At 40.1% G+C, this 27,660-nt stretch overlaps 2 protein-coding genes across 4 annotated transcripts in view; both read right to left on the bottom strand.

The window, feature by feature from the left end:
• The window catches only part of cachd1 (cache domain containing 1), a 78,753-nt gene extending 77,028 nt beyond the window's left edge, over positions 1-1,725 (bottom strand). For both annotated transcript variants that reach the window (XM_054602913.1, XM_054602914.1), the window contains exon 1: positions 1,102-1,725. In XM_054602913.1, the coding sequence (XP_054458888.1) occupies positions 1,102-1,350 (249 nt within the window). In that variant the 5' untranslated portion in view covers positions 1,351-1,725. The remainder of the gene's footprint in view (positions 1-1,101) is intronic.
• A 19,221-nt stretch (positions 1,726-20,946) lies between these two features.
• Positions 20,947-27,660, bottom strand: part of ror1 (receptor tyrosine kinase-like orphan receptor 1) — a 114,401-nt gene continuing 107,687 nt past the window's right edge. For both annotated transcript variants that reach the window (XM_054602452.1, XM_054602453.1), the window contains 4 exons: positions 25,461-25,640; positions 24,565-24,792; positions 24,044-24,408; positions 20,947-23,804 (listed from right to left, as the gene is read on the bottom strand). In XM_054602452.1, coding sequence (XP_054458427.1) covers positions 23,099-23,804; positions 24,044-24,408; positions 24,565-24,792; positions 25,461-25,640 — 1,479 coding nt within the window. In that variant the 3' untranslated portion in view covers positions 20,947-23,098. The remainder of the gene's footprint in view (positions 23,805-24,043; positions 24,409-24,564; positions 24,793-25,460; positions 25,641-27,660) is intronic.

The raw sequence follows: 27,660 nt of genomic DNA, 5'->3' as shown, positions 1-27,660 counted from the left end.
CAGGAAATGATCACATTTTTCATAAGCTATAAAATGTACTATTTTTGGCATTTTTGCAGAAAATGTATGAATCCCCTGACTATTTCAGCTCTGACCAATCAAGGCTTATAAATCCAATATGAGGATACACTAAACATTATGGGGTTACATATTGCTAGAAAAATGGGTGTGATGTCTCCAAAAGTAAACCAAAAAGGAGTTAAAAAGCATAAACCACTTCACTTCAAATAAAACACAAAAATATTGTCTGCAACAATGAATCAATAAGCCGTTGACCAAATGAATCCACATGATAATTACCATAATTTAAGATACACAGTTACAGTATATTCTATTTGCTGCTTTACTCCTTGTTACATCATTGTAAAGGGAATATCTTTGGGTTTGTGTGGTTGGTTGATTATAAACAATTCATCTAGAGCACTGGGAACTTCAGATGTGCTGTTTTTTTTAAGCAGTCTCTAAAATATTCGTAAGCATGATGGAGACAATGTGTTTCTATTCGGATGATGTGCTAACAAAGTCACATTTATTGTTTGCATTTACTCATGAGCTAAAAAGCTGATTTTCTGCAGGCAATTCTATATAAAATCTATTCCTGTTATTTGATGTTCAGGAGACCTACACAGCAAAGGTTCCCAGACACACTTGAAGGCATGTTGAATAACAACCAGCTTGTATATCTGCACAATGGCATGTGTGCCTCTTTATAGGCACAATGTTGTTGGATTAGTGCCAATCCACAATAAAATGCTGCTTTATGGCAGTGTATGCACCTTTTCAGCAGACACGTGCAAACACACACACACAAATTCATATTTTAAAGCAATAATAAAAAAAAAAGGGAAACACAGTCACCCAGAACATCAAACCTCCAGCGTGTCGATGTCCCAGATAAACGCGTCCCATCTTCAAAGCGCCTGTTGTTGCGACCAAAGAGCTTATTCTTTCATAATACTGCAACATTTCAGTCAACAAAGTTTCCCTCTGCACATATAACATGATTTGAGCTGTTTTGTCTTGTTAAATCCGCTCCAACCCACACATAGATCACATTAGATTAGACACAATTGAACTGATCCATTTCTCCTCCACGTTTACCTGCATGGTTAGGACTCCCAGCTCCTGAGAGGACAGCTTTTTCATCTGATCGGCCAAAACTTGAGCTTCCTCCAGGATGGAAAACTCCGTCTCGGCTCCACAATATCCACAAAAAAAGGCCGAGCACATTATAGCGAAGCTCCAAGAAAAAGCAAGAAATCCCCCGTGAAAGCGGTGGTGTTTATCCCAGAGAGCAGCGCGCGTATTCGGCGACAAAAGCAGAGGTTTCTCCCCCGTCCGCCTCGCCATGATGGCTGCGAGTCCACAGACCGGAGAAACACGGGAGTCGGAGCTGGTGGCGGAAGGAAAACTTCAAGGGGAAACTACTTTCACAACTTTTGCAGAGTAGGAGACGTGTGCCGTTTCTCTCCGGCTTCTAGTCTCCAAAATCCCCAGCCACGGTCACCATTGCAGCTCCTGGAAATCCCTCAAGAGAAGAAAGTAGATCCATGCGTGAGAGAAGACACGGGGTTTTCTTTTTTTCTTTCTTTTCTTTCTTTCTTTTTTTTTTTTTTTTTATCGTAGTCGGTGATCCGTCCGCGGTCAGTCGCTCCAACTCCTGGAAGTCTGGCAAAGTGTGTGAGAGCCGGAGATTCACCACAATGGGGGTGAAAGTGGGAGGCGTGGAAAGAGAGGAGTCCCAGCGGCGCCTGGATCTGCGGATCAATGGATCGGGGTTCCATGGTGCATTCAGTTGCTGCTGGGAAAAACGCCCGGCAATCCTCCAAATGCGTCAACCTTGAAACAGAAAGATCTGCATATATTAATCATCGTGTCAATTCAAGATATGATTTCCAATCAGTGATTAAAGTACTGGTGACTATATTATTTACTAGTTATTAAATTCATGGCTTAAAAATCAAGTCAAGTCAATTTTATTAGGCTAAGACCCTTGTGTCCAACAAGGAAAACCTCTACAGAATAAGCCCTGAATGGGGAAAGGGGTCAAACCTCTGCAGAGGTGGGTCAAAAACTGCTGCAATTGGCCAAATAAATGCCTTCCAAGCGTAAGTTTCTCTTTGCATTTTGCCTAAAACACACAATATTCTATTCATTCTAGTGACTTCTATAAGGTTGTCTTTCTATAGTGGATTGTGGGGGAATGATCCCAACATTTGGATGAACATGAGTGAAAGCAACACTAAAGCAACCAGCAGAGACTCCACTTCTGTAAGAATCCAGTTCTTGTTTTTGTTGCTGCTTCAATTTCACTACGGCAGAGCTTCTTTTAGGAAGGAGCAGAGGCTTGCGTATTTGCCCAATTCACATTTTGATTTCTGACCTCAAAATACAATTTTATTTTGTTCAAGAATCTTGCAGTCAAGGCAAAGGATGTGAGGCAATGAAGTTGAACAGCACTCTAATCCATCCAACAGCTGACCTCTTTTTAAACAATGTTGCATCCAGGCAAAAAAAAAACAGTTTCATAGGTATTTGATCAGGATTTATTTTTATTTTTCATAAAAAAAAATAAAAACACATTACAGGTTGTTCTTTACCATCACTAGCTTGTAGAGACAGCCTGTGTAGACGGACATATGTAATGGGATGAAAACAAACCTTCTCTCGGCCATGTAATGAAGCCTCAGGTGTCGTTGTATTGGTTGCTTATGTGTCATTTATGTGTAACAAACAACAGATTTGACAGTTGGGTCTTTACTGTTGTTAACCCATAAACTTGTTTAAAATCCAAATCACAGGTCATGGGAGGCTTTTGAAGAAACCTTTCAAATGTTTACCACTGATGTAGCTGTGCAGCGCTATAACTAACCTCAACTGTGTTACACAAAGGTTTACTGAGTAAGTTTAGTTTGAGACCTTGACAAGAAGCTAGAACACCAGTAAAGCTCTAAGTCCTTTTTGCATCAACTGTGTTTTCATGTCTTCATGATGCTGATGATCACTTGCTGGTGAGTTGACACATTATAAATATATAATTTTTATCCCTTAGTCAGTCAGTCAAACGTGTTTAGTCACGGTCTTGATCATAGTGAGGATAGAGCTGCCTGCAAACTGTGGCCGTTCCATATTGCAGCCTAAATAACTTCAATGCCTTGTTCAAACGGACACATATTTTAGTATGTGGTGGCTAAAAACATCCCATTGTTACATGGGTTTCATTAAAGCTAAATATTGCAGTGAAATGAGTAATTTTACTGAATATACTAAACTGAAAGTGCAGTTTCAGGATGAACTACTAATCACTTCTTTCCTTTAACAAGATTTTTATTTAATATTATTTTTTATTCCAATTGTAACCTTAGTAAGATTGAATTAAAATGGATGGCTATGCCGGTAAAAATACAAGTGTGATTGACACAGTGGACTAACGCTTTGCAAACCAGAGATCTGCAGCAGGAAAAGAGCTCCTTCCTCCAGACTTTGCTTCGCTCCTGAATGGGTCGTCTGTCTGTGTCTTTGGCTGCAGACGCCATCAGATGTTTGCAGGGCCGTCAGATTCTTTTAGACACTTACAAACACAAGGATGTTTGTCGACTGGTTAGATGTAGTGTGTGCACCACATACATGATCAATTTACAAGAAAATCCCTGTTTTCTTGTGGGGTTTTTTTTTCATTCAACAGGCAAAGCTGTAGTTTATTAGCAAGGCAATCTCTATTTATAAGTACACAAATGGTGACTGTTTTTGACAGGATTTAATTTCCTGAATTGGTTGTAATATTTGCACAGGAGAAAATGTATAAAGATCCTTGTGCAAACAGAAAGACCGTATGAATTTACATAATTTGAAGCAGACTGAAATAAATCAAAGTGAAACTAGATGCCACAACTTTTTAAAATTATATGGTCAATTTCTCCTCTCAGCCACAGAGGCAGAGCTGACCTCATCAAAGCTCTGGTGTTGAGTTTGGAGGATTTTAAAAACCTGCTGAACTCTCCGCTCCACACCTGTTATTTGTGCATGCGTCTCTATCATAGACTGTATATAAGAAGGATCTCTCTGTGTGTGTGTGTGTGTGTGTGTGTGTGTGTGTGTGTGTGTGTGTGTGTGTGTGTGTGTGTGTGTGTGTGTGTGTGTGTGTGTGTGTGTGTGTGTGTGTGTGTGTGTGTGGCGCTACCACAGGTGTTCAGAGAAAGGGGTCAGAAAAAGACTCAACATGTGGCCCTTTGGAATCCTAGATTTCAATTTAGACGAGGGACTGTTTGTTAAAAGACTTGGTCAGTTAAGCAGATCTTCAATTTTTCACATAACAACAACTTCTAAAGATACAGTCATATTATTTCTGCACCTCACCAAGATAAAGCTTATGTTTGATTTCTAAAAGAACTAAGAACAGGTATATTGATACATACATACATGTCCAAATCAATTTTTCGCTACAGAGATTGTTGGCTTGTTAAACCGTAAAAATGTATGGAACCAGTTTGACTTGCTCTCATTTCTTTTTCCGTTGGGATCATAATCAATCTGCAGCTCAGCCAAAGCAACATGTCCGTCTGTAAAATTATTAATCCTGACTGTCTGTCTGACTGACATGTCTCTGTGGAGAGAGCGCTGCTGGTTTATTCAGAGCAGAATATTTCATAACACAAGAAAGCAGGTAGGGGTCTTCATTAACAGAGACAGAAGGATTTGTTTCGCAGGATTACCCCATTTGCATTATTTTAATTACAGCCCAGACCCACCTGGTTTGGGAAGATAAAGGGGAGCAAGTGAGGCTGATTAGTCCAGGATTCACGATTTGCGAATATATTAAATGAGATTTTGGGGTGAGATGCAGAGAGGTCCTGTTCAAAGCAAGACAGGAAGACTCTGGAGGTTTCGCATCTGGTTTCAAAAGGCAGCTCTCACTGAAAGAGACATTATTATTACACAGGACCAGGACATTCTTGGCTCAGGATCTAATATTACTTGTTATCTGTGAAAGTCGAGATTAAATTTGAAGCCCGATTCAGTCAGGTTAAACAGCTTCTAAAATAGGGAGTACTGTTCTGTTAGGGGAGGTGTCGCTGTGTGTGAGAAGCAGGCAATGCTACAATCAGAGTTTCTCATGCTGTGTAAATAAAGCCAAAGCCAAATGCAACTAAGTGAGCGTGACAATTTCCCCACTGCAGTAATCAGTAAACACAGGGGTTGACAGTGACACATAGAGGCTTGTTTGGCAACACTCCATCTGGGAAAACAAGGTCTTTTTTATAACAAAGAAGGTATGCAACACTGGTAGAAATGAACACAGAATATATCCACTGGAGAAGTCACCCTCAAAAATACACACAGAAAGAGACAAAGAACACAAAATCTAATCTCTTTATGGCTGCATGATATGTTACATGATGCCCTAATGTAATGCATTTTTATTCTCATTTATATTTGAATTACATTGTATATAGACGTCCCTTATGTTGAAGGAGGAAGAAAATGCTCACATAAAAAGCAGTACATTAAGGACAGGCAAACAAATCGAAATGGCTCGCCCAATACCCATATTTATGTGCACAGACACTGAAAACAGTGTTTTTGGATTACTTTTAACATCTGACTGGGTCAAAATATGCTTATTTAAAGATTGATACATAAGTGACTGACATGATTGATTGACTTCGGTGTCCTCACCGCTGCTCTTTGCCATCTCTCTCTGTCCAGCTGGTCCTGAGTCAGCTTCAAACCACTCGGAGGAAATGTTTTGGTTACAGCTGATCTGAACAACCCTCTCTGGTTTAGACAACATCATCATGTTGAGGATAGATGATGATGATGATGATGATGAGGATAAATGAGACAAAGAAAGGAGGAATATAAAGTTCATTTATGGACTACTATTAAAATGGCTCACCCTTTCAAGGGCTCCAAACACCGATAACTTTTTAAGGCTAAATGTAAAGAGGAGAGATCCTGGCTGTCAAACCAGATTTTTCTCTCTTGATGACCATGGTGCCTCAGTGAAAGCCCCTTGGTAAAATCAGAAATAATTTCAGACGTAAACAACTTCCCAGTTCCCAGCTGACTTGATCTCACCAGCAGCCTCAGAGCTGCGGCTTTAGTCTTTGGGCATCCATCCATCTGCAGGCAGGAAACGCTCCAGCCGGAACTACTCGGTCCTTCTTAATGCATGACAGAACCCTGTGATCACATGACCATGAAACGAGGACAGATGCTGAGGAACAAGAACAAAACAGACAGAAATGGATCCAAGAGGCAAAGAGTTCACATTGTTTTGGGGTTAGAGACAAGCACGGACACACAGCTGTACATAGTTTGTGACATTTACAGCATTATTACAAATGGCCTTTATAATAATAAATTAATAACAATAACAACTTCAACTATTGCTTTTTTATTATATATGAACAGGGAAGTTGCATAAACATTTAGGCCCTTTTACCTACCTAACATGTTGATTCTCACGGTTATTAACATCAGAATCAGCATTATTGACATATACAAGGGATTTCACATCAGTTTAATGTCTCAGTTTACTTTCCCATAGTTCCAAGAACAAGATAGAAGTAGACACAATGCTAAAAACAAAGCTGAACAAAGATGTGTAAAAATAAACATGGAACTGTTATGAACATAAAAGCCAAAATATATGTTGGCTATTTATAACCATCTATAAAATTGACCAAATATCACTAGCAATTCATCCAATACTTGTTGAAATATTTCAGTGTGGACTAAAGTGGTGGGCTGCCCAACTCACAAACAGACATAGACCTACATTGCCATCCATTAAGCAACTCTGTTTCCTAAAAATGTGAGAACGCTAATACCAAAGCAGATCAAGTATATTAAAATGAAATTAAACTTGTCCATACAACTTCTGTCTCTTGTGCTTTATCTCTGAAAAGGTGATAATGTTTAGCTGGTACTTAAAAAAAAACCCAAACAGTCAATAAAAGAGCAGCAAACACTGTCAAAACACAGTCTGCACAAACATTGAAAAGCAAAAGACAGACTGGGAGACGGATCTGATTACAACTGGTATTTAGATCCACTGCAGCTCTGAAGTGATAGCATAATGAGAGGGAACAAACTTCAAAACATCAATACAGAAAAACATGAAGAAGCTGCCAGATAAGACTAAACCAATCATTTCACACAGGGAGTCTGAGGCATTAGCTGCTTAACCCTATTGGGTTTTAATTAGCTGCAGTGGTAGCTATCAGCACACACATCAGTGTGCTCTCTACTGGGCACGGAGAGCAACAGAAGGGATGGAGACGGAAAAACATAAAAGTACTAGTAAGTCTGCACCCAGTACACACACTACTCTGCTGCCACCAATTTATTTGCAACATGTATAGTGTGTTGGAGCAGGGGGGGTGGGGTCGTGGGTCTTTAAAGCAAGCACCAGTTACCATGGCAACACAAGTCTTTGAAGTTTTTTGCACCCCTGTTTTCTACAGCTGGATATAAGAACCAGATCTGCTCTGCTCTCTCCTCAGTTTTTATTCTACCCCCCCCCCCCCCCCCCCCCCCCCCCTCTCACTCTTTCATTCCCTGTGCTACATCAAAAAATTCTCTTTGAAGACTTAAGCCGATTCCAAGTCAAACCCAGTGCTATTTCTGGCTCTATTCAAGACTGGAGCTGTGGCTTTGTGCATTACTGTGTTTGACATCTGTGTGTGAGTGAGACCGAAAAAAATATGACTCAGTGTTGCCTGTGTATGAAAGATGTGTGTGGGAAACCAGAGGAGATAGGTGTACATATGTGTGTGTGTGTGTGTGTGTGTGTGTGTGTGTGTGTGTGTGTGTGTGTGTGTGTGTGTGTGTGTGTGTGTGTGTGTGTGTGTGTGTGCAGCAAAACAGGCATAAACAAACTGTGTGATTACAAAGCTGCATGCTGGTCGTGACCGATAATGAGAAATGTTGTTTCATGTGTTTGAATATGGGAATATTTGTGCATGAGTGTGAGTGTGTGTGTGTGTGTGTGTGTGTGTGTGTGTGTGTGTGTGTGTGTGTGTGTGTGTGTGTGTGTGTGTGTGTGTGTGTGTGTGTGTGTGTGTGTGTGAGTGTGGTGTGTGTGTTTGTTGCCTGCGTGTACAGACACAGACCTTTTAAAAAAGAGATATCAAAAGAGAGGGAGGGGAGAGAGGAGATGAAAGGAGCAGAGGGGGGAGGACAGGAAGAGGGAGATGGGGGAGGTTGAAGAAAAGAAGTGAGGAGCACTGAAACATGTTGTGTCGTCATGGTTTCCCACAGGTAGAGATACAATATTAATCAGAATCTGCTCCTGCTTGATATGTGGGCTGTGCTCTTTTTTGGGGATGAAAAAAACAATTTACTTACTTAGAGAATATCCACACACACACCTAACTCTACACTGACAGATCTGTGATTTACAAACTCTGGTGTTAATCCTAGACATTTAAACAAGGCCCAGTTTTATTTTGAAATTAATTTGGTGCACACAGTAAAAACATAACTGATATGTTAATCTGGAGTTTACAGTAATAAAGGTTGAATTTGCTAGAATAGCCCACAAAAAAGCTCATATAATAAATTTGGTGGTTTAAAGGAATATTTCAACATTTTAAGAAACGTACTTGGACTCGGCGTCCCAAGAACAAAATCCATTTTATGAAAACATTGGGTTTTTTTATGCTTCAAGTCCATTTTTTTGTCACATTTAGTGAAGCATAATCTGTAAAAGGAACTGTTTCAATAACACAAATATCCCACTGTTTAGCTAACAGACGGACGGGCAGAGACGTTAACCAAAGAGTCGGTTTGAAACGCTTGCTCACGTCTCGCTTCAACTAGGGATCCCTAGTGAGAGTCAGATGAGAAGATCAATACCATTCTTATATATGTAGACTACAAATGAAGCTACAGCTATCAGAAATAATATGTTATATCCTGTTTGTTTTAAAAACTGTATACTATGGCACAACACATAACACAACACATATGACAATCACACAGTTCATTGTCAGATACAGTATATTCACATAATGGATACGTTTCAGCAATAACTCATTATTGTGGATAACAGTCATTCTTAAAGTAATTTAAACGTTAGTGGCGAGTGCTTTTTGTTCTTTGCTAACCCCTTGGCGAAGTTGTGTCGTGGTCTCATCGCATTTTTTAGGCTTCACTCTTTTCGTTACAATTTATCAGGAGGCAGGTTGTAAAAATGTAACTCCTTGTATTTGACATTTATTAATGAATGCTTTGATATAGCTGAAGATGTTGAAACATTGCTATTTGGAGTAGACAAATAAGAGTACTTTGTGTAAAAATTTGAGAGTCCATCATTCAGGAGTCCATTGGGAGGTATAGGGGCCGAGTCTCTCTTATATGTATTAAAACAAAACAGCCTATTTTGAGTGCTTTCTATTCTATGCATGGATGTATAAAGATAACTGGATACAGTGTTGGAGTTGGGCTCCTGTTCATTCCAATAAGAGTCGCTCAGTGGTGCTGTATTGGCAGGTGTAAAACCTAATTCACTCATAATTATGTCATACTGTCTTATATTAGGCTTATCTCCCCGAGGGCTTGTCTCTGTCTGCCTCCCGTGGCGACCAGCCTTTAGATTCCCTGCCAAGGCTGTCAGAAAAGAAGTCGGGCAAGCCGTGGAATCCAGCCTTCAGATTTACAGCCAATGTTGACAGAGGCAAAAAGTCATAAAAAAAGTAGGGCCATCAACTATTAATTTCCAACAGACAGAGGCAGAAAGACACTCACACGAGATCAAGAATCTAGAGACAAAACTTGTGTATCCTAATCTGAACTTCATTCAGTATCTCTCTCTCTCTCTCTCTCTCTTGCCAAATGTGACCCTTTCGGGACTGGTTCAAATTACAATCTCTTGGAGGGGGTTTGTTGGGGTTTTACAGGGCCCCAAACCTCCACCTTGCACGGTTTTGTCCCCGGCGGTGAGTTGTCACTGGTTCACCTGTTGACACATGTTGATTTAAAAGACCTCTTTCTTTTGAAGCATTTAAAAACAAATGTGGCTTTCTTTGATACTGGCTGTAGTTTCATATGTAATGTAGACTTTAGTGGTATCAATCTTCTCATCTAACTCTTGGCACGAAACTGAACAGGTGTGTTCATGTTTCCAAAAATTCCTTAAAACCATCAGTTTTTATTATTTCGGCTTTAATGCAGGCTTCTTAAGCTTTAACTCATTTCAGAAAATGCATGCTTCAGATACATATTAGCCTGCTGTCTGTACAGTAATTATGCAGCTACAGCCAGCAGTCCATTAGCTTAGTTGAGCAGAAATACTATAAGCATGGGGAACCAGCTAGCCTGGCTTTCTTCAAACGGAAAAAGAAAATCTGCCAGCACATTAACCCCAAAAAACACACAACTTTTTAAACAAATGAATCAAACAGGCGAGCGGTTGCTCCCTAATTCCAGTCTTTGTGAAAAGCTACGCTAACTATCGGCTGACTGCAGCATCTCATATTTACTGTACAGACATGTGACTTGTGTGATCTTCTCATGTGACTCTTGGCCAGAAACTGAATAAGCACTTCCCAAAATGTCAAACTAACGCAGGACAGTACAGCGGCAGTCTCTTTGAATACTGCAAAGACATCCATTCACACCTTTATCTCCAGGAAACGGGAGAGCGATCATAATCACACATCTGATCTCAACAGTGATTCTGCACAGAGGAGTTGAAAGAGACCTTGAGCCTAATGTGCACGACACACTCGCCGCCTTTAATCCAAATCAGGACTTTTCCACAAAGGCAGTTTTGTTGAGACTGCAGTATTGGATCGGTCGCAGTGTAAGAGGGACGATAAAAGAAAGAGAATTTCTCAGAGCACAGCAGTGTATGGGTGTCTCACTGCCAGCTACACAAAACAAAACCTCACTCACAGCATTCTTCATTAATTTGCTAAAATGAATGACTTCTGTTGCCACAGAGTTACTGCAGAATTCCACCCTAAACAAGAATTCCCATGCACTATTTTTATTTGATAATTAAAACAAAGGCTGTTGTTGGAGTCCAGCTCAAGTCATCACTGACTTAAGTCTTGTTTCCCTCGTCTCGGATAAGTTTACTTCATGTTCACAAACTCTGAGTAAAGTCTCCAAAGAGGATCATGAGGCAGCATTCAGTTTTCAGGTGGATATTCCCTTTGATGGCACTGGTGGATTCCTCCAACATAACAAGATGAATTATACTCTTAAATTTCCTGCGGAGTTCAGGCTGTCCTCTATACAATTAAGTCTCTCTTTCATCACTGTCAGAGTCCACATGCCACGCGTAGTCCCGTTGGGTGGTCTCATCGCATTTGGATCATTTATTGCACAAGACAAGCAGATTTGCAAGGTCTTAATCTGAACAAAAGGAATGGAAAAGTAAGTAAAAAAGTTTAAAAAAAAGCATTTACGCAGCATGTTGTACATTGCTAAATGCGTTTAAAGTGTGTATTTTTTTGTAATCACAAATGCATTATGCAGATTAGGGCAGCAGATAATTATGTTTTTCTGTTTATTGTTGTTTCATTCTTTCTGTCAAAATGCTTGATTGTTTAGTCTACAAAATACCATTTAAAATTTAAAGTTGCCCACAACCAAAAGAGATTTAATTTACTTTGAAATATCTAATTTACTTTGATATAAAACAGAAAAACAAGAGAGAAATAAAAAAATATTTATAGAGCAGTTTAACAGTAGAAGTATAATTCACAATAAAACAAATAAATAGATGTAAAGCTAAAAGATGTAGAAAATCGTGTTGGTAAAGAAAAGTCATTCTGTAACAGTGTTATTTAAGATGAGTTTTATAAGATTAGAATGATGAATATATGAAAAATCTATGATTAAAATTGTTGTCAATTAACTTTCTGTGGATTGAAGGATTAAGTGAATTTATTAATTGACTTATTGTTTAGGAAATGGATAAACAAGTGTCTCTCTTCTTAAGTTTTTTTTTTGCATTTTCTGTTGCCTAACACCTGTTTAAAGTTCCAATTAATTTAAGTAACTGAGAACACCATTTGAAACAAAAAAAACATACAGTCTCATTGAAACATGACACTTGTCCACACATGAACTTATGTGGAGGGAAAGTAGAAAGTAATGCATATTTAATATCTACTCAGTAGATAAATATAAGATACATTCAATTTCTTTTGTCTCTATGAAGAATATGCTTTGTTTTGTAAGTGAACTGGGCCGGGAAACTTTATGTATGTGATTAATTGACTCGTTCGTTCATTTCAGAGTGACCCAGAATCCCCAGGATCCAGGGGCCTGGCCGACCTCCCCCTGCTGCCTCAGGCCAGGAGGGGCCCCAGCGTGGAGAGAGATCTTAGACTTTAAGGCTGAGTGGAACCAGACTTGGGGGTTTTGTTGGAAAGGAGTTGAAGTGGAGAAGAGGGAGTGAATAAAGAGCGTCAGGCCTTGCCCTTAGAGCCCCACCACCGACACACACAGATGGAAAGCATTAGACGGCCATTCCAGCACAAAGATGGATGGATTATTAGATAGAGAGTCTGTGTGGAGTGGCTAGAGAGGGGAGGAGAGAAGGGGAGAAAGAGGGAGGAGTGCAGGGTAAGAGATTGAGAGGAGAGAAGAGAAGAGGGAGGATGAGGGGAGAGTGAAGAGGGGGAGGAAGAAAAGGAGAAGGGGAAAAGAGCGGATTCACTTCAAACAACTAAAAATGTTTTGCATATACACAAGGATATTTTAGAGCCAACTGAATTAAGTTGAGGTGGATAATACAGACAGTTTTCACACTGAAGTGACATTGTTTCATTTTTTTTAGTGTCAGTGAAGGAGGCAAAGACCACATTTCTTGGACCAGTTTTTTACTTTGATTTCTATTTCACCGTCTATGTTCAGCTCTTCAACGCTATTTTGAATTTTAGACCATGGAGATTCCTCCATGGTGCCTTTTTCTTAACAGAGACTATCTTTACTGTAGTGGGGGAATTGGAATCAATACAATTTGTAGGACTCAAATCATCAACAAGATCTTTGACTGAGTCCCAAGTGGGGGCAGGTGTGTAAGGAAAAGCCTGCATGAATGACGCACAATATTTACCACTCAAATTCAACTGAAGAGCAACATTTTCATACGGAGCCAATTTTCCAGAACACATCTGCTTGCACTGGAAAGAAATATTAAACGAAATTGCATTTATCATTTAGGGCTGAACAGCACAGCAATATCCTCTTAATTGAAGGGAAAGCATATAAATATATATTTACTTGAAATAAAAATATTCACATTATTGAGACCATGCTGTGCTTGTGGAGACGTACACATCCTTCTCTGTGCATATGCGCCATTTATAGGTATGGTACTTGCTGTGGGCTATTTATGTCCTAAATACCAGAACTAATTATACATTACCTCTCTGTGCATGAAACACACACACACACACACACACACACACACACACACACACACACACACACACACACACACACACACACACACACACACACACACACCTCAAGATATCTATCTTTCAACAGCTAACAGAAGTTTGTGTGTTCACTGAATATGTAGTGCAGCATTTAACACTCACACATAATTTAACAATCCGCGTGGCCTCTAGTCATTAAGTCATTAAAATCTAAATCTCAATTAAAAAGTTCAACTACAGTTTGTAACTCGTTAGGAGTGTAAGCAGATCTATGTTGACAGTTTTTTCTCAACATTCCTTTTAACAAAAACAGTTTCTATTTACCACGATTTAGAAGAGGCAAATTTTGTCACAGAACACTGGCCATTTTTGGGGAGTAGTCATGTGATCTCAGTCCTGTTACGCATGAATAGAGAGAAGGAATGTGGATTCATCTTTCACTCTATTGTTCTCCTCCCTCCCGTCTTTCCAACTCTGCGGCAATTCAAGTATCAGACGCACAATGAAAAGGACTGTTAATGTTTAAAACAGCTGAATATGTTCAACCTGAACAATTAGTTTTAGCTGTCAGAAACACAGATAGCACCTGGCCTCAGTACTTTAGCAGATGATGTAACTGTCAGGAAGTCAGGGATTGAATATTGCAGCCTCGTTTGATTTTTTTTTTTTTTTTTTTTTTTTTTTTTTTTTAGAAAACCCAAGCAGAAATGTCCGCCTTTCTCTCCACCTCTTAGTTCAAGACTGAGAAATTTCAACAGTTTGATGGATTGCCATGACATTTTGTTCAGACATTCACAGTCCTGATGAATCCTACGGACTTTGGTGATCCTCTGACTTTTCCTCTGGAGACATCATCGGGTCAAAATTTTCATTTTAAGTACTTTGGTTTATAACCAAATTCCTCCAAAATGAATGACATTCCCATCAATCTCAGCTGTACAGTACTTAGTGTTTAGTGCTAATTAGCAAATGTAGCATCTAAAATAAAATGGTGAATATGGTGAAAGCTGCTAAACATCAGCATGTTAGCATTGTCATTGTAAGCATTTTAACCATAATGAGGTGCTTGTCTGGCTGTAAAACCTCACTCTTGTTAAAATAAAACTGCCATGAAAATAAGTGACCCAAACATAAAAAACAATCCAAATTTGTGATCCATTTTCTTGAATATTTTGGTGATGTCATAGTTTCTATTCTTTAAAGCATGGGTCGGGAGAACAAAATTGTATGTCTAAGTGAGTTTAAAAAGCTACTCAAACCATCCTGGGTGTCAAAAGTCAATATTTCTCAGTTTCATTTTTACAAGTTGTTTTAAATCTTATGAACCAATAAATCTAAGTATGTTACTCTGGAGAAAACTATTTGCATGAACCAGGAGGATGACTAAACAGTCCAAATGACCTATCCCAGCTGTGTCAAGCCCCCCGGGGGAACTTAAACAAGGCCGTGATAGTTCACTTGACAGCGTTCAAAGGCTTCACTTCACTTCCTCTCTTCAAGGTCAGTGTGTGGCAGCGCAGACAGCAGAGGTCAAGCGCCTGTCAGCCCCTCAACAAAAACAGATCATGTTCCCCAACAATCAGGGGCTTGTTGGAGGTTTCCAGTGCAGCCATGACAGAGTTAGAGGACGGTGAAACTCTATCCTGCCCGCCGCCTCTCCCTCCCTCGCCTTATATCTGTATCCCTTCCTCTCAGCCATCATATCGTCAAAGTGGAAGCCTTCAGTTATCACAATCAGAAGTGCTCCATCAGCCAATTTTCTGCATGAGCACTGTCCTTTAGTACAATTCTGAGATACTTGTATGCCTCTTTATACTTCTACTCCACAACATTAATTAGACAGCTGCAATGAATCTATTTGTTACTTTTTAGTTTAAAGTTTTCAATTAACAAACATATGATGAAAATCGTATCAATACAGTAGCTTCTAGTACCCAAAAGTATCTAAAGAAGTTAGAATAGCTCCACTTAAACAGGAAATACTGTGTGTAATATGATGCATTAGTAAAATAGAATAATGTCATTTATCGCTCACAGGGGCCATTATTCAGCAGGAAAGAACCTTAACTTTCGAACTCTCAATTTTTTGTTGATTTTGTTCGTCCATGTGGACAAAAGCTTTAGTGTTTCCAAGCACCAGAATCCCTTTAGAAAACCTCTCATTTACATTTTCCTGGCCTAAGGGCGAGCCACTGCTGCCGGGCGGAGAGCGCTCTACCTCCCGCTGGAGCTCAGACTCGGGTCAAAGACATCAGAGAATCTGGCTCTGGGTCTGTTCGAGGCGGGTCGCTTCCAGAGTCCTCGCTGGAGTTTCTGGTGAACCCGCAGACGTATTAAGAACAACCAGCCAAGTTGGGGAACAATAAATCCTTGTCTGTAGGTCATATAGAGACATCAGTATGAAATTGAGACTGTTTTATAACCAGTCAAAAGTTCCTCACAGTAACTTTAAATATATTTAGCTAATAATACATCTGTATTTTCCTTTAAGGATTTTAAATAATAAAATTGAGCTTTTCTTTCCATAATTTAAAGCGTTACTTTTCCTTGATAAATGACGGAAAGTAATAATTTAATTTCAAAACTGTTGAATTACTACTCAGTTAATTGATAAGTCAATCAATTCAATCACTATTATTGCCTCTCAAATAGTTTGATGAAACCTGGTGATACAATTTTAATTACTCAGAAGACTTTTTCTAGCAACAAAAACACTATTTTGCACGAATTGAATGAAATAACCATATTGACTTTGATTGGACCTCAAGCCTGTGAACAATTACCTTCCCTTTAACTCTACTCTTGATCCTCCCAGTGAGCCCAGATGAAGCCAGATCCCACTCTCCCCTAACTCACTGTTTACAAGTTGTGTCCAGAATGACTTCACAGTAAAGCCCTAATGATCCCTCTGCTTTATGCTGTATTTTTAAACCACGCATAATCCCTCTCGGCCATTCAACGTACCTTACCTGTAGCCATCTCCTTCCACCCTTTATTCAAATATCCCTCCTCACTTAAAGCCGAAATGCACACTTGTTCAGTTCTTCGGCCTCTCCTTTACTTTCAAAGCCCATTACAGCCAATTACTCCGTAAACTCAAGAGGCCTAACGAGACTCTTTTTAAAGAGAGCGCCCTCGGGGCTCTGCTGACATGGGAGTGGTCGTCTGGTTGCAGGATATTACCCCCTATTTTAGCATCGGGACAGGACACACCCATCCGCACTACACCTCTCATTCAGAGTGGGAGACAGGTCTAATTGTGTCCATTTAGAAGTGGTGAAATGTTGAGGTAGTTGTACTTGAGTTGAGTAATTTGCTACCGTATACTTATACTTTCTACAGAGGGAAATATTGTTACTTTTTGGTCAATGACCTTTATCTGACAGGTAAACCTACAACTATGAATTCATTTGCAGATTAAGATTTTACATATAAATATCTTTTTCTTAAAATAAATACATTACTAAAGATTAAACCTGTGGTTCCCCATCGTCTGGACTTGTGACTCCATATAAAACACAGTTTCTTTAACTCTTAGCAGTTCCATTAGTGATTTCCACTTCACACTATGCTTTTCTTTTCTTTCTTACCCCAATAATCATCCAACAACATCAGATTTATGTGATGTTGTTGGATGATTATTGGGGTAAAATGAATACTGAATTAGGTGAAATTGGGCTTTTCTTTCAATGTAATTCATATTTTCCCAGAAAGTTCCCACAGAACTTGTTATTAATCAAATTATTAGGACCACAAAACAAAACCATTTAATCAACAGTTTGAGGACCATATATGTAAAACTATCTTAATATTTCACAAAACAGCAAAGATTGAAGAAAAATAAGAAATGTAAAAACAGAGGGGGCAGCATCTACTGTATATTAGGAACCCCCTGAATTAAACTACATCTGTGGCGTTTTAGGTGGAAAAAAATGGTGGAGCAACAACAAATAGATGCAAAAGCAGAACATTAACCAACACAATATTACAGTTTGATAAATTTCCCCACACAGTTCAGGACAGGTGGTAATCCGCCTGGGGGGCACATACCTGTTCTCCACCACTTGTTGTCAAACTGCTCAGTTAACTTTCAATTAGGCGAACATGTGAGCAATGTCTGCCCAATTTTACCACATTGTCCTGCTGCTTTCATGTGAGTTGAAAGCTGCTTGAGATTTTCAAAGCCTGTTCTTGTCCAGGTAGGAACACACAGGAAGAAAAAAGTATCTTCTCAGTCAAGCCAGCAGTTTAGCGTTACGGCCGCCATTTGTCCCTTAAGTAGGCTACCACTCCACCTCAAAACTCCGGCGGTTAGGGTTATAACAATATCCCAGGGTTCATTTTTCTTCAAAAGGCACACTTTGTGCTGTATAAAATATTCCACATTGTTCATGGGGACCAGTTACTATCTTTTTAAAAGAAATACTAACATCCAGTGTCTTTGATAGATAGCTACACTACCGTCTGCAAACTATCGTCACAGCGAATCGACAGCCATTTAGCCCAATTAAATCCAATCAGCCCGGTCCGTGTGGTTTTGCACATGCGTACTGTAGTTTTCCCACACATGGGCACTTGACTTGTGAAGGTTGGTCCAATTAAACCCAGATTAAAAGCAGGAAACAATGATATTTTTATGTCCTGCATTAATCCAGAATTATATTTATTTCTAAATAACTTTTTTTTCCCACACACACTTCCTGTTGCCAGCAGGCGGGGCTATGCATGAAGGTTTTCTCACCATCTTTTTTCAGGAGCTCCAGCGAATGGATGAAGAAGGCAGTGAGTCAGAAACAATTAAAGGTTTAAGAAAAAAGCAAGACACCACTGAGTTAAGAATATTGCAGATTACGGATTAAATTTGGCTGAATTTCCATTGAAAATCACAGTCATTTTGGATATAGATACCCAAGTTTATAAATGAGTTTAGTGTGGCGTCATGAAGGATTTCAATTAGTTCTGTTAATGTGAATCAGGTCCTCACTACCTTGAAATACAGGGCTGTAATACATTGTCATTCAATTGATTAGTTGATACACATAAAAATCATCAACAACAATTCTGATAACTGATTCATAATTTTGGTTCATTTATTTTCAAAAGCCACATCATTGGAAAATGTATATTTTTGGATTCAGGACTTTTGGTGTTTGGACAAGAAATATGAAGATGTCACCTTGCACTTGGTGGGTTTTCTTTGTTTTGATGTACAATTTTCTGATATTGTGCAGACTTTAAAAGAAATTTACAGATTTATCCATAGTGAAAATAATAACTAGTTGGAACCCTAATAAAGCCTAGTCATTCAAAACCTGTTAAACAGCAGTTGTATGCATAAACTAGACCTCTAAAATCATTCCGTTTTGAACTGAAATTAGGTTGGCTTAAAATGTGCCCTTGGACAATTATATACAATAGTTTCAGAGCTCTGTGGGAAGTCATGGGAGTTTACTAGTTCGCTGCTAAAAAAAAAAATCATAACACACATCTATTCCAGAACGGCAGCAGAAAATGTTTTCAGGTGTCAGTTCTGTTCACTACTATAAGAGCTTCTTCTCCTCTGCCTTCCAACACACACACATACAGACACTCAGATACAGACACAGACACACAACACACACACACACACACACACACACACACACACACACACACACACACACACAGATTCTTTAATTAAGAAGAGACTGAGACCGAATAAAGGCTCAGTCACGGGGCTTGCCTCGCATCGTGAGGCTGAAGGATATTTTCCCCCACATTACAAAAAATTATATTTTGTCACTTCCCTCTTGTGAAATCAATAAATCAAAGAATTTATCTTTGAAAAATCATATTTTAAAAGAAGAATCAGCAGTGACAAGTCTCTCCAGAATGTGTGTCCTTTCTTTTGACTCTTTTCAGGCCATTACAACGTTCAAATGAAACAATCTGAGAAGGAAAAAATCACTCTTTGATTGAAATGGTAACTACCTTTAAACAACAATCTATGTAAAATATGTATGGATCACAAATATAATACAAAGGTTCTTTTCAAGGCGTCAGAAGCCAAGAAGGTTGAGAACCAGTGCACCAAACACAAAATAACTTTAATTGTAGTTATAATAAAACTATGTTAAACGTGTTGTGTGTGGTGATATAGACTTTAGTTTTGCTTTTTTATGAAAACACACCCAACTTCATTACAAGAGGGCCCTGTGCACAAATATTTATGTACAGCAAAAATGATTGGCATGTACTGTATATACTGGAGATACTCACAGCCAAGCTGATTCATTTTAAGCTATTTGGCTCCTTCAATGTGCAAAATGAGGGTTTGAACAGGAAATGAGAGCAAACACAAACGTTGATACACACAAGTCATTTTTCCATCTTTCCTCATTCTGGCTGCTCTATTCTTTCCAGCTGTTATGAGGCTCAAACCTACACTAATCCAACAGCTAAATGGCACCACCACCTGGTCAATATTGGTCACTGCAATTATTAGGCACACAAATGAAAGGAAAAGCCATAGAAATGGTGATTTGGTGACACCTGGTGGATTCATACCACTATTACTATTCTGATCACCAAGTCAACGCTCATTTCAAAACAAACAAGACAAACATAACCCCACGAATTAGCGAGAAACGCCTACAAATGAACGATCATATTGAGTCTAAGGTAAACCAAACAACATCATTTAATAAATGAGTTTGCAATACAAAACATCTGTGCAAAAATGTTCAGAGAAAATACAAAGTCAAGGCCTCTCTTGGTCAAAAGGATAAGCACGTAAACCTTCTTTAATAGATAAACTGTTATTGAAATATAAATTTACTTGTATTTTGTTTTCTTTTTTTAAATGGACTTAGAAAACAAAAGGCACAATAGTGTTTTTTGTTTTGACTCGCCAAATACAAAAATACCTAGACTTGATTAAGATTCACAGTCTTGTGTACAAGTGGTTTCGCACTGTTAGTACACATATCTTTACATGCTAGATGGAGGTCAAGTGTACAAACTCAGATGTCAAGGAAGCTCCATTTGTTTCAGAGGAACAAAAAAGATAAAGGGACAAAAGACAGCAATGACATAAAAACTCAATGGGAGAATTAACTTAAAATGATTCTAATAATCTTGGACTACATTTGACAAGAATAACAAAAGATTCTTCTGTTGATCATAGTTGGTTTGAATAAATTATATTGGGGTGAACTGAAGCTCAGTCGTATCTTATTCTGGTTTAATTTCATTTTAATCTGCAGTGAATGGTGAAAAAGCAGCTGCTTTTGTTGTAGTGATATCAGGTAGTAATAAGGGGATATTAACTTAATTATGAACAGAATACAGTCTTGTCTATCTACATTCCACAAATGTCAACTCAAAAACGTTACCATTAATAAATGCTCTACAGGCAACAAGCCATCTTAACTCAGCATCATGCTCTGCACATCCACAGTGAGATGCATGAGCGTACCCTTGTGCCATACTAGATGTGTGTTTGGTTAGTTAATACAGCTGATTGATAGAGTGATAAAAAAAAAAGTGCAACACATACAGACTGGGACGCTTTTACAACCAATCAAAACCAATGATTGTCTACTACACATAAGGTACTGGAGAAGGTAACTAAGATCACAAACTGAAATGTTGCTGCAGCTGGTTCTATGACTTTTATTTTCTTATTAAAAAAGCTTCACATTTACTTTTTTACTTTGCTTTAATCAACCATCATCAAACAATAAACAGCTGAGGCCTCATGTGTGATTACAGGACTGAGAATTATTAATCATTTACCAAAATGTCATGTCATATCACAAAAGGATATTCAGGTAAATGTCTCCAAAAAGGGAAATGATTACCTGCGACTGGAAATGTGAACATTTAAATACAGCTGTACTTTTTGAGACTCACAAGTTAAAAACATGGGCGTATTCATCTAGCTCTTTTCCTTTTTAAAGTTGCTCTTACCCTTGTTGGGATCTCCTAAGTACAGTTGGAGCCAGGTGTTTACAGATACCTTTAATGGCGGGATAACAATCATTTACTGATATAGAACCAAATGAAAGCAACATACATAAATCGCTCTGCACACAGTGATAGAGTCTGAACCCAGCTCATGAGAGTAATACTTATTTAGGTCAGACATTCTTCTGTTCAGGCTCAAGGAGGGCATGAATGTGAGCAAATCAAATATACTATTCATAGGAGTTTTTGTTCATGCACATGAGGCTGATTTTTGTAATGGTAACATTGTACAAAATGAGCCCGTTGTGTTTAAACTCTCCCTGCTTGAGTACTTTCACTCCATGTTTTGAAAGGTGTTTTTTTTGCACCAACACAGATGCTGAAAAACAGGAAAGGAAAGGAAAGGACAAAGACATAAAGACAAGTCCTGTGAATAAAATTCCTTCAAATTTAAAATATTGGAAAAACTCTCCAATAAAAAACTATCCACTCCATACCCAATTTACAATACAAATGTTCTTATGTGAGGGTGACATTTTAGCTTTACCTCACTGACAGTACATTTACCCCAGCCCATGCATGGTGAGTGAAGTGTTTGTCCCCTGAGACGGGTCCAGTTTAGCTGTGGAGGATATGTGGTTTCCTCTGTAGATCTGTAGGGGATCCTCTGCAGCCAGCTTTTGAAGTTAGATGCAATGTCTGCCATGTTTATTATCCAATATAAAGTACTCCCCGCTTCCTTGTTTCTCAGCCTTGGAAGCTCTGTACTGAGATTTGAAAAAGGCAAAGAGGCCTGTGTCCATGTTTCAATAGTGTCAGATAGTCTTATTGAAGTTGCACAAAAAAAACATTCAGGTGTCATTTCCAAAAAGGATTTTGTGTGAGAATGCCTGTGCCTGGACGGATAGCGTAGCAAACTTATCACCTGTATCTGTTTTAGTTGTAAGTCCAAATGCTTCGATGGGGAGCCGTCACAGAGTCGTTACCTGTCTGCAATACGAGAAACCCAAACAGGTCACCTGTACGCCTTGTATACTGGTGTATTTGAGCAGTTTGGTGATGGTCTTCTCAGTAAAAGCTGCTCAACTTCTTCTTCTCATTGCTGTTCCCATTTTTGTTTGCTCGATTATCACTTGCTAAATGCAGTTTTTTTTATGATGTACAAGCAAATGCACAGCTCATTTTTCATATTTCAAGAAACAAGCAAGTTGCACCATCTCTGAAAGGCACCTGAAGGTCACGGTGTGAGTGTCTGTGTTTCCTTCACACCCTGCATGAAACAGTCCGTTAACTCAGTTGTTGACACAGGGAACTTTTTGTCCGACTGTGATACCAACCATTTCTTAGGAAGAAGGATGGACTTGCTATTTTTTTCACTTTAAAAATCTGTTCCTTAATAAAAAAAAAAAGTTCTTGCTCTTGAATATATATCTTTGTATTTCACTCATTCATTCAGGACGTATGTACCGTATTTACACAGAGGTTAAAATAATAACACAACATTTTCAAACCAGGGTGTTAAGTACACATGCTTTTAACAATAAGGCATTAAAAAAGTCAGACAGCTGTGGATATACTTGTGGAGCTGCAGCAGTGTTTCTCACACACTCTTATGTGCGTTCAGGTCAGTTTCTGTTGGGTCTCCATGTGACCAGAGTAGACATCAAACTGGGTCCCTGTGTGAGAGGCTGAACTTCTCAAATGTGGGTCCCGAGCAGAAAGAGTCCGAGTATCTCTCCGTCTATCTACAGGTTTGCGGTGATGACCGAGTCGTTGTACATTATTGTGTCGTGATCCGCAGCGAGCAGCACCGCTTGTGATGCGTGGTCCAGCTGTCCCACTCCCTTCTGGCATATTTGTCCGTACAACTGAACCTGCCCTCCGCTGCCCCCCGGCATGATGCAGTGGGAGAGCAGCGGCGTGTTGGCGTCATGGTTGGAGCCCGTGGTGGAAGGCACTCCGCTGACGTGACCCGTGCTGGTGGAGCCGCTGGCGCTGCTGGGCGAGCGGCTCTTGGGAGGGGGAAGGTGATGCTGGATGACTCTGGTCGGTGGGGCCGGGGGAGCGAAGTGGGCTGGAAAGGCCGCGTATCCTGGTGGGATGGGGTATCCGTTGACGGGGATAAAGCGCTGGTGGGTTTGCGTCACAGCCATGGGTGCCCAGGCTTGAATAGGGCCCATCTGGCCCTGAGAGGGGATAGCCTGGGCTGGGTACAGGTACCCTGCGGCCGCGGCGGCAGCAGCAGCGTAGCGGGGGTTGCTGAGGTTGCTGACGGGGCTGGCGCTCAGCGAGGTGGTCTGGGTGGTGGCGTTGCCTCCACCACCGGAGGGCGTGCTGGAGCTGGCGTGGGATGACAGCCCCTCCCAGGCTCGCAGCCGCAGGTGGATGTCCTTGAAACGCGTTCGACGTGTTGGTCCCTCCTGCCAGCATTCAGTCATCAGACCATAAAACCTGAGAGACAACACAGTGAGTTAGTTATTTAAGAATTTCTCTGCAAAAACTCTGTAAATGCAAACTGTTTAAACGCCCGACACACGCCGCGTTAGTTGTCTTAACTACACAAAAAAGGAGTAGATACAGGGAATTTGTGAGCTTTCTACCACAAGTTGCATCATGTATGTACTATTATATCACCTTCTCATCATTTACTTCTCAGCTTATGCTGCTCAGCAATATTAACTTGAACACACCTTGGCGGACAGTCCTCGGGGCAGGGCAGCAGCTGCCTCTTCCTCACCATCTCCATCACTTCCTGGTTGGAGAAGCCGTAATAGGGCTGCAGACCGTAGCTGAAGATCTCCCACAGCACAACTCCGAACGACCAGATGTCCGAGTCCGCGCTGAACTTGCCGTAAGCGATGGCCTCTGGGGGCATCCAGCGGATGGGCAGCAGAGTTTTGGGCTGGAGGCAGTAGTAGTCTGAGGAGTAGATCGCTCTGGAGAGACCCAGGTCTGAGATCTTGACGTGGAGCTGTTCACCTACCAGAATGTTCCGAGCTGCGAGGTCTTTGTGGGTGTAAAAGTGGCTGGCCAAGTACTCCATCCCAGCGGCCACCTGGGTTTGATTAGTCAGAAAGAAAACAATCATTAATTGAAGAAATAGCTGTGAAGTGTGTCTGGTAAAGAGCAAAGTTGGAGGAGAATCTCTTTAAGCTCCATCAAAAAATCGGCAATCGATGAATCTCTGCTTAAAACTGCTTTCATATCCCACCTGTATGGACATGTGCAGGAAGTCTCCATGATCCAGGCTGGATTTCACGGTGCCGTCCTCATCACTGCTGCAGCCGACGTCAGAGTGCGGTGAGCGCATGATCAGGAACTCGTGGAGGTCGCCCAGGGGCAAAAACTCAAACAGCATACAGACAGGCTGCTCCTGGATCACCACACCCAACAGGCACACCACATTTGGGTGCTGCAGCTCCGTCAGCACTGCAGCCTCCTGTGATTGAAACACAAAAGGCATCGGTGAACTTTAAGCTTAAATAAAGGAAATACTTTTTATATGCGCATCAGAGCCTGATACCTTAAAGTGACACCCCAGCCTAACTAACTCTACTTATTGAAGCCCTGAAAGGTGGCCATTAGAAGTTTGTTGACTGTTTTAAACTCAAAAGACAGCTGTTTTGCTCTATCGCTTTGATGGCTGGCAGTTCAGTTCTCAATCTCTGTACATTTAAAAGGGAGGATTAGGTTTTTACAAGTCATCTGGTTCAATCCTTCTTAGAATCTAAATGCATCTGGACAGTACCGCAGTTTATTTTTGGAACTATTTCAAGTGAAAAAGAGAAGTTTTTAGCTGTATACAGTCTGCCATCGCCCACCACGTTTACCTTCTGTGGAAATATAACAAGTCATGCTCCAAGTCTTGTGGGAAGAGAGATGTTTCAAATGGGAAAGTAGTCCCTTGTATCTTAAAACAGTAGAGTATTTTAGTACCACATCCACACACAATAACCAGTTAGAAGCATGTCTTTAAAATGACTTACTATTTAGCCTTAGAGGTCCTATAGATGTTACACTTTGTTGAACTGTGTCCCACCAATAATATATATATTTATAAAGGTTTGAGCTTTTTGTGAGCTTTGGATGAAGGTATCTAGTCTGTACCTGCTGGAATTCCCCCCACTGTTGGACATTGGAGATATCCTTCAAGGTCTTTATGGCCACCAGCTGTGCCTGGTCCATGCCCGGCAGATACAGGTGACCCTTGTAGATCTTCCCTAAATTGCACTCTCCAAGCTCCTCCATGAAACGCACAGCCGACAGGGGAAGTTCTTTGGCCTTACTCTGATGGAAGAAAAGGAGGAGGTGGGAAAGAAAAAAGGAAGACGTGAGATCGGTGGGAAGAGAGATGTGACAGCAAAAATTAGATCAATGTTTTCTTTTTTACTCTCTCCTCACCATTATCCTGAAAGGAAAAGTGAAATGTTGACATGAAGTTTAAATTGGCGCTGCTAAATCGATGCAGGCGAACAGCCTAATACAACATCAAATATGTGTTTGAGTTGTAATAAAATAAATAAAAGTATGGCCCCAAAGAGTTGATAATTGTCATAATCATACTCAAGCCATTACATCAGCTCCTAATGACTCCCTTCAAGCCTTCAGAGAGCAATGTGGGAACATTGTGAAATTGGCAATTCTTTCTCAGTTTATGAAATGGCATTAAACTCACAGGTTAGCAGCTTTTAGAAATACTAGGTAATTCATTATTCTGCCAGTAAACTGTAGAATCAGCTGCAGAAATAACATAAATATCCTGGCTGTCTTTGTGAGCGGGGACATTTCTGTCTTTTATTCTTACTAAGAAAGAAAACCTGTAGACTGGAAGTAAACAGAGAGTCTGTATTATTATGTTTTCATTAGTGTATAATCACACAAAACTAAATGTTTTTTCATTTGGAATGAGCCGTTCATATCTACATAGAAAGTGAATCCTCTTCACGCTAACTGATGTAAAACCACAGTAAATATTCAAAATAATACATGTTAATTTTTTTTAATGAGCACAAACACAAGCAAGACATTAGCAACAGGCTTCTGTGTGTGTGTGTGTGTGTGTGTGTGTGTGTGTGTGTGTGTGTGTGTGTGTGTGTGTGTGTGTGTGCGTGTGTGTGTGCATGTGTGTGTAGCTGTACTAAAAGATAAAAGGTGAGGCAAGGTTGGCCGAGATTTTCAGATTCCAGGAACTATGAGATGAATAATGAAATTCCTCAGTGAGCAAAAGAGCGACACACAGTCCTGTATGAGCTCTGTGTGTGTGTGTGGGTGTGTGTGTGTGTGTGTGTGTGTGTGTGGTGGGGGGGGGCTTGCTGATGTTGTGAGAAGCACAGATGTTTTAAGTTACGGCTTTGTTTCACCCGTTCTTTCCTCCACACACTCAAACCCTCAGATCCTCCTAACACCACCGCAGGTTTCTGTGTGTGTGTGTGTGTGTGTGTGTGTGTGTGTGTGTGTGTGTGCGTGTGCGTGTGTGCGTGCGTGTGTGTGTATGTTTATGTGTGTCTAAAGGGATTGTCACGGGCATTGGCCCCTGGGTGACCCGGCAGCAAAGCCTGCTGGGTTGCAGCCTAACCAAAGACAAAATTGTAGATAATAAGGTTAGGGATGAGAGACACTCTTGGCAAAAATACTGTATAATTTGAGGGTTTAACACTCATCAAAAAGGTTTAAAAAAGATAGAAATCAGATGCAAATCCTCATTTACCCAAAGTGTCTTGGAGGTGGAGTATTAAGCTACAAGATTAGATGCATGGGCCAGAAAAGGAGATGAGACTCTACCTCTGTAAAAGCTTCTTTTTTTTTTTGCTTTTGAAAATGAATGGTTATGCGATCTGATATGTGTGGACCATATTTCAGGCCCTTGTTGTCTATGAGGACCATTTTAAATTCACTGTATAATTCCATAACTGCATGGTTGTCACTCTGGAAAACGTACTTTGATCTCCTGTAAGCGTGAGACTTTGCAGATACATGGCCGTCATCTAAACACAGCGAGGAGAGACTGAGGAGAGCCAAACATTTGCTCCATTGCATAAAAATAAAGCAATCATCATATTAATGGCTTCTGACGCGTCCGTGACATTTTGCGGTTCTTTCTACAGATGTAGATGGTAATATTATACACATTACCTTGAGCATCGGCTCTGCTTTACACAAACAGACACGCTGTCTACATAACCCCCCACTGATATCACCGCTACAAAAAAATTATGTGGAAAAAAGATAAACAGACATGATCTGACTGAGTGTGCAACCTTGAAAGAAATATGATACAGATCCTAATGTGAGCTATGTGTTGGCTGGC

The sequence above is a fragment of the Anoplopoma fimbria genome, chromosome 8 (genome assembly GCF_027596085.1).
Source record: "Anoplopoma fimbria isolate UVic2021 breed Golden Eagle Sablefish chromosome 8, Afim_UVic_2022, whole genome shotgun sequence".
Lineage (NCBI taxonomy): Eukaryota > Metazoa > Chordata > Actinopteri > Perciformes > Anoplopomatidae > Anoplopoma > Anoplopoma fimbria.
The sequence above is the reverse complement of the archived record's forward strand: the minus strand, read 5'-3'. Positions and strand labels throughout refer to the sequence as shown.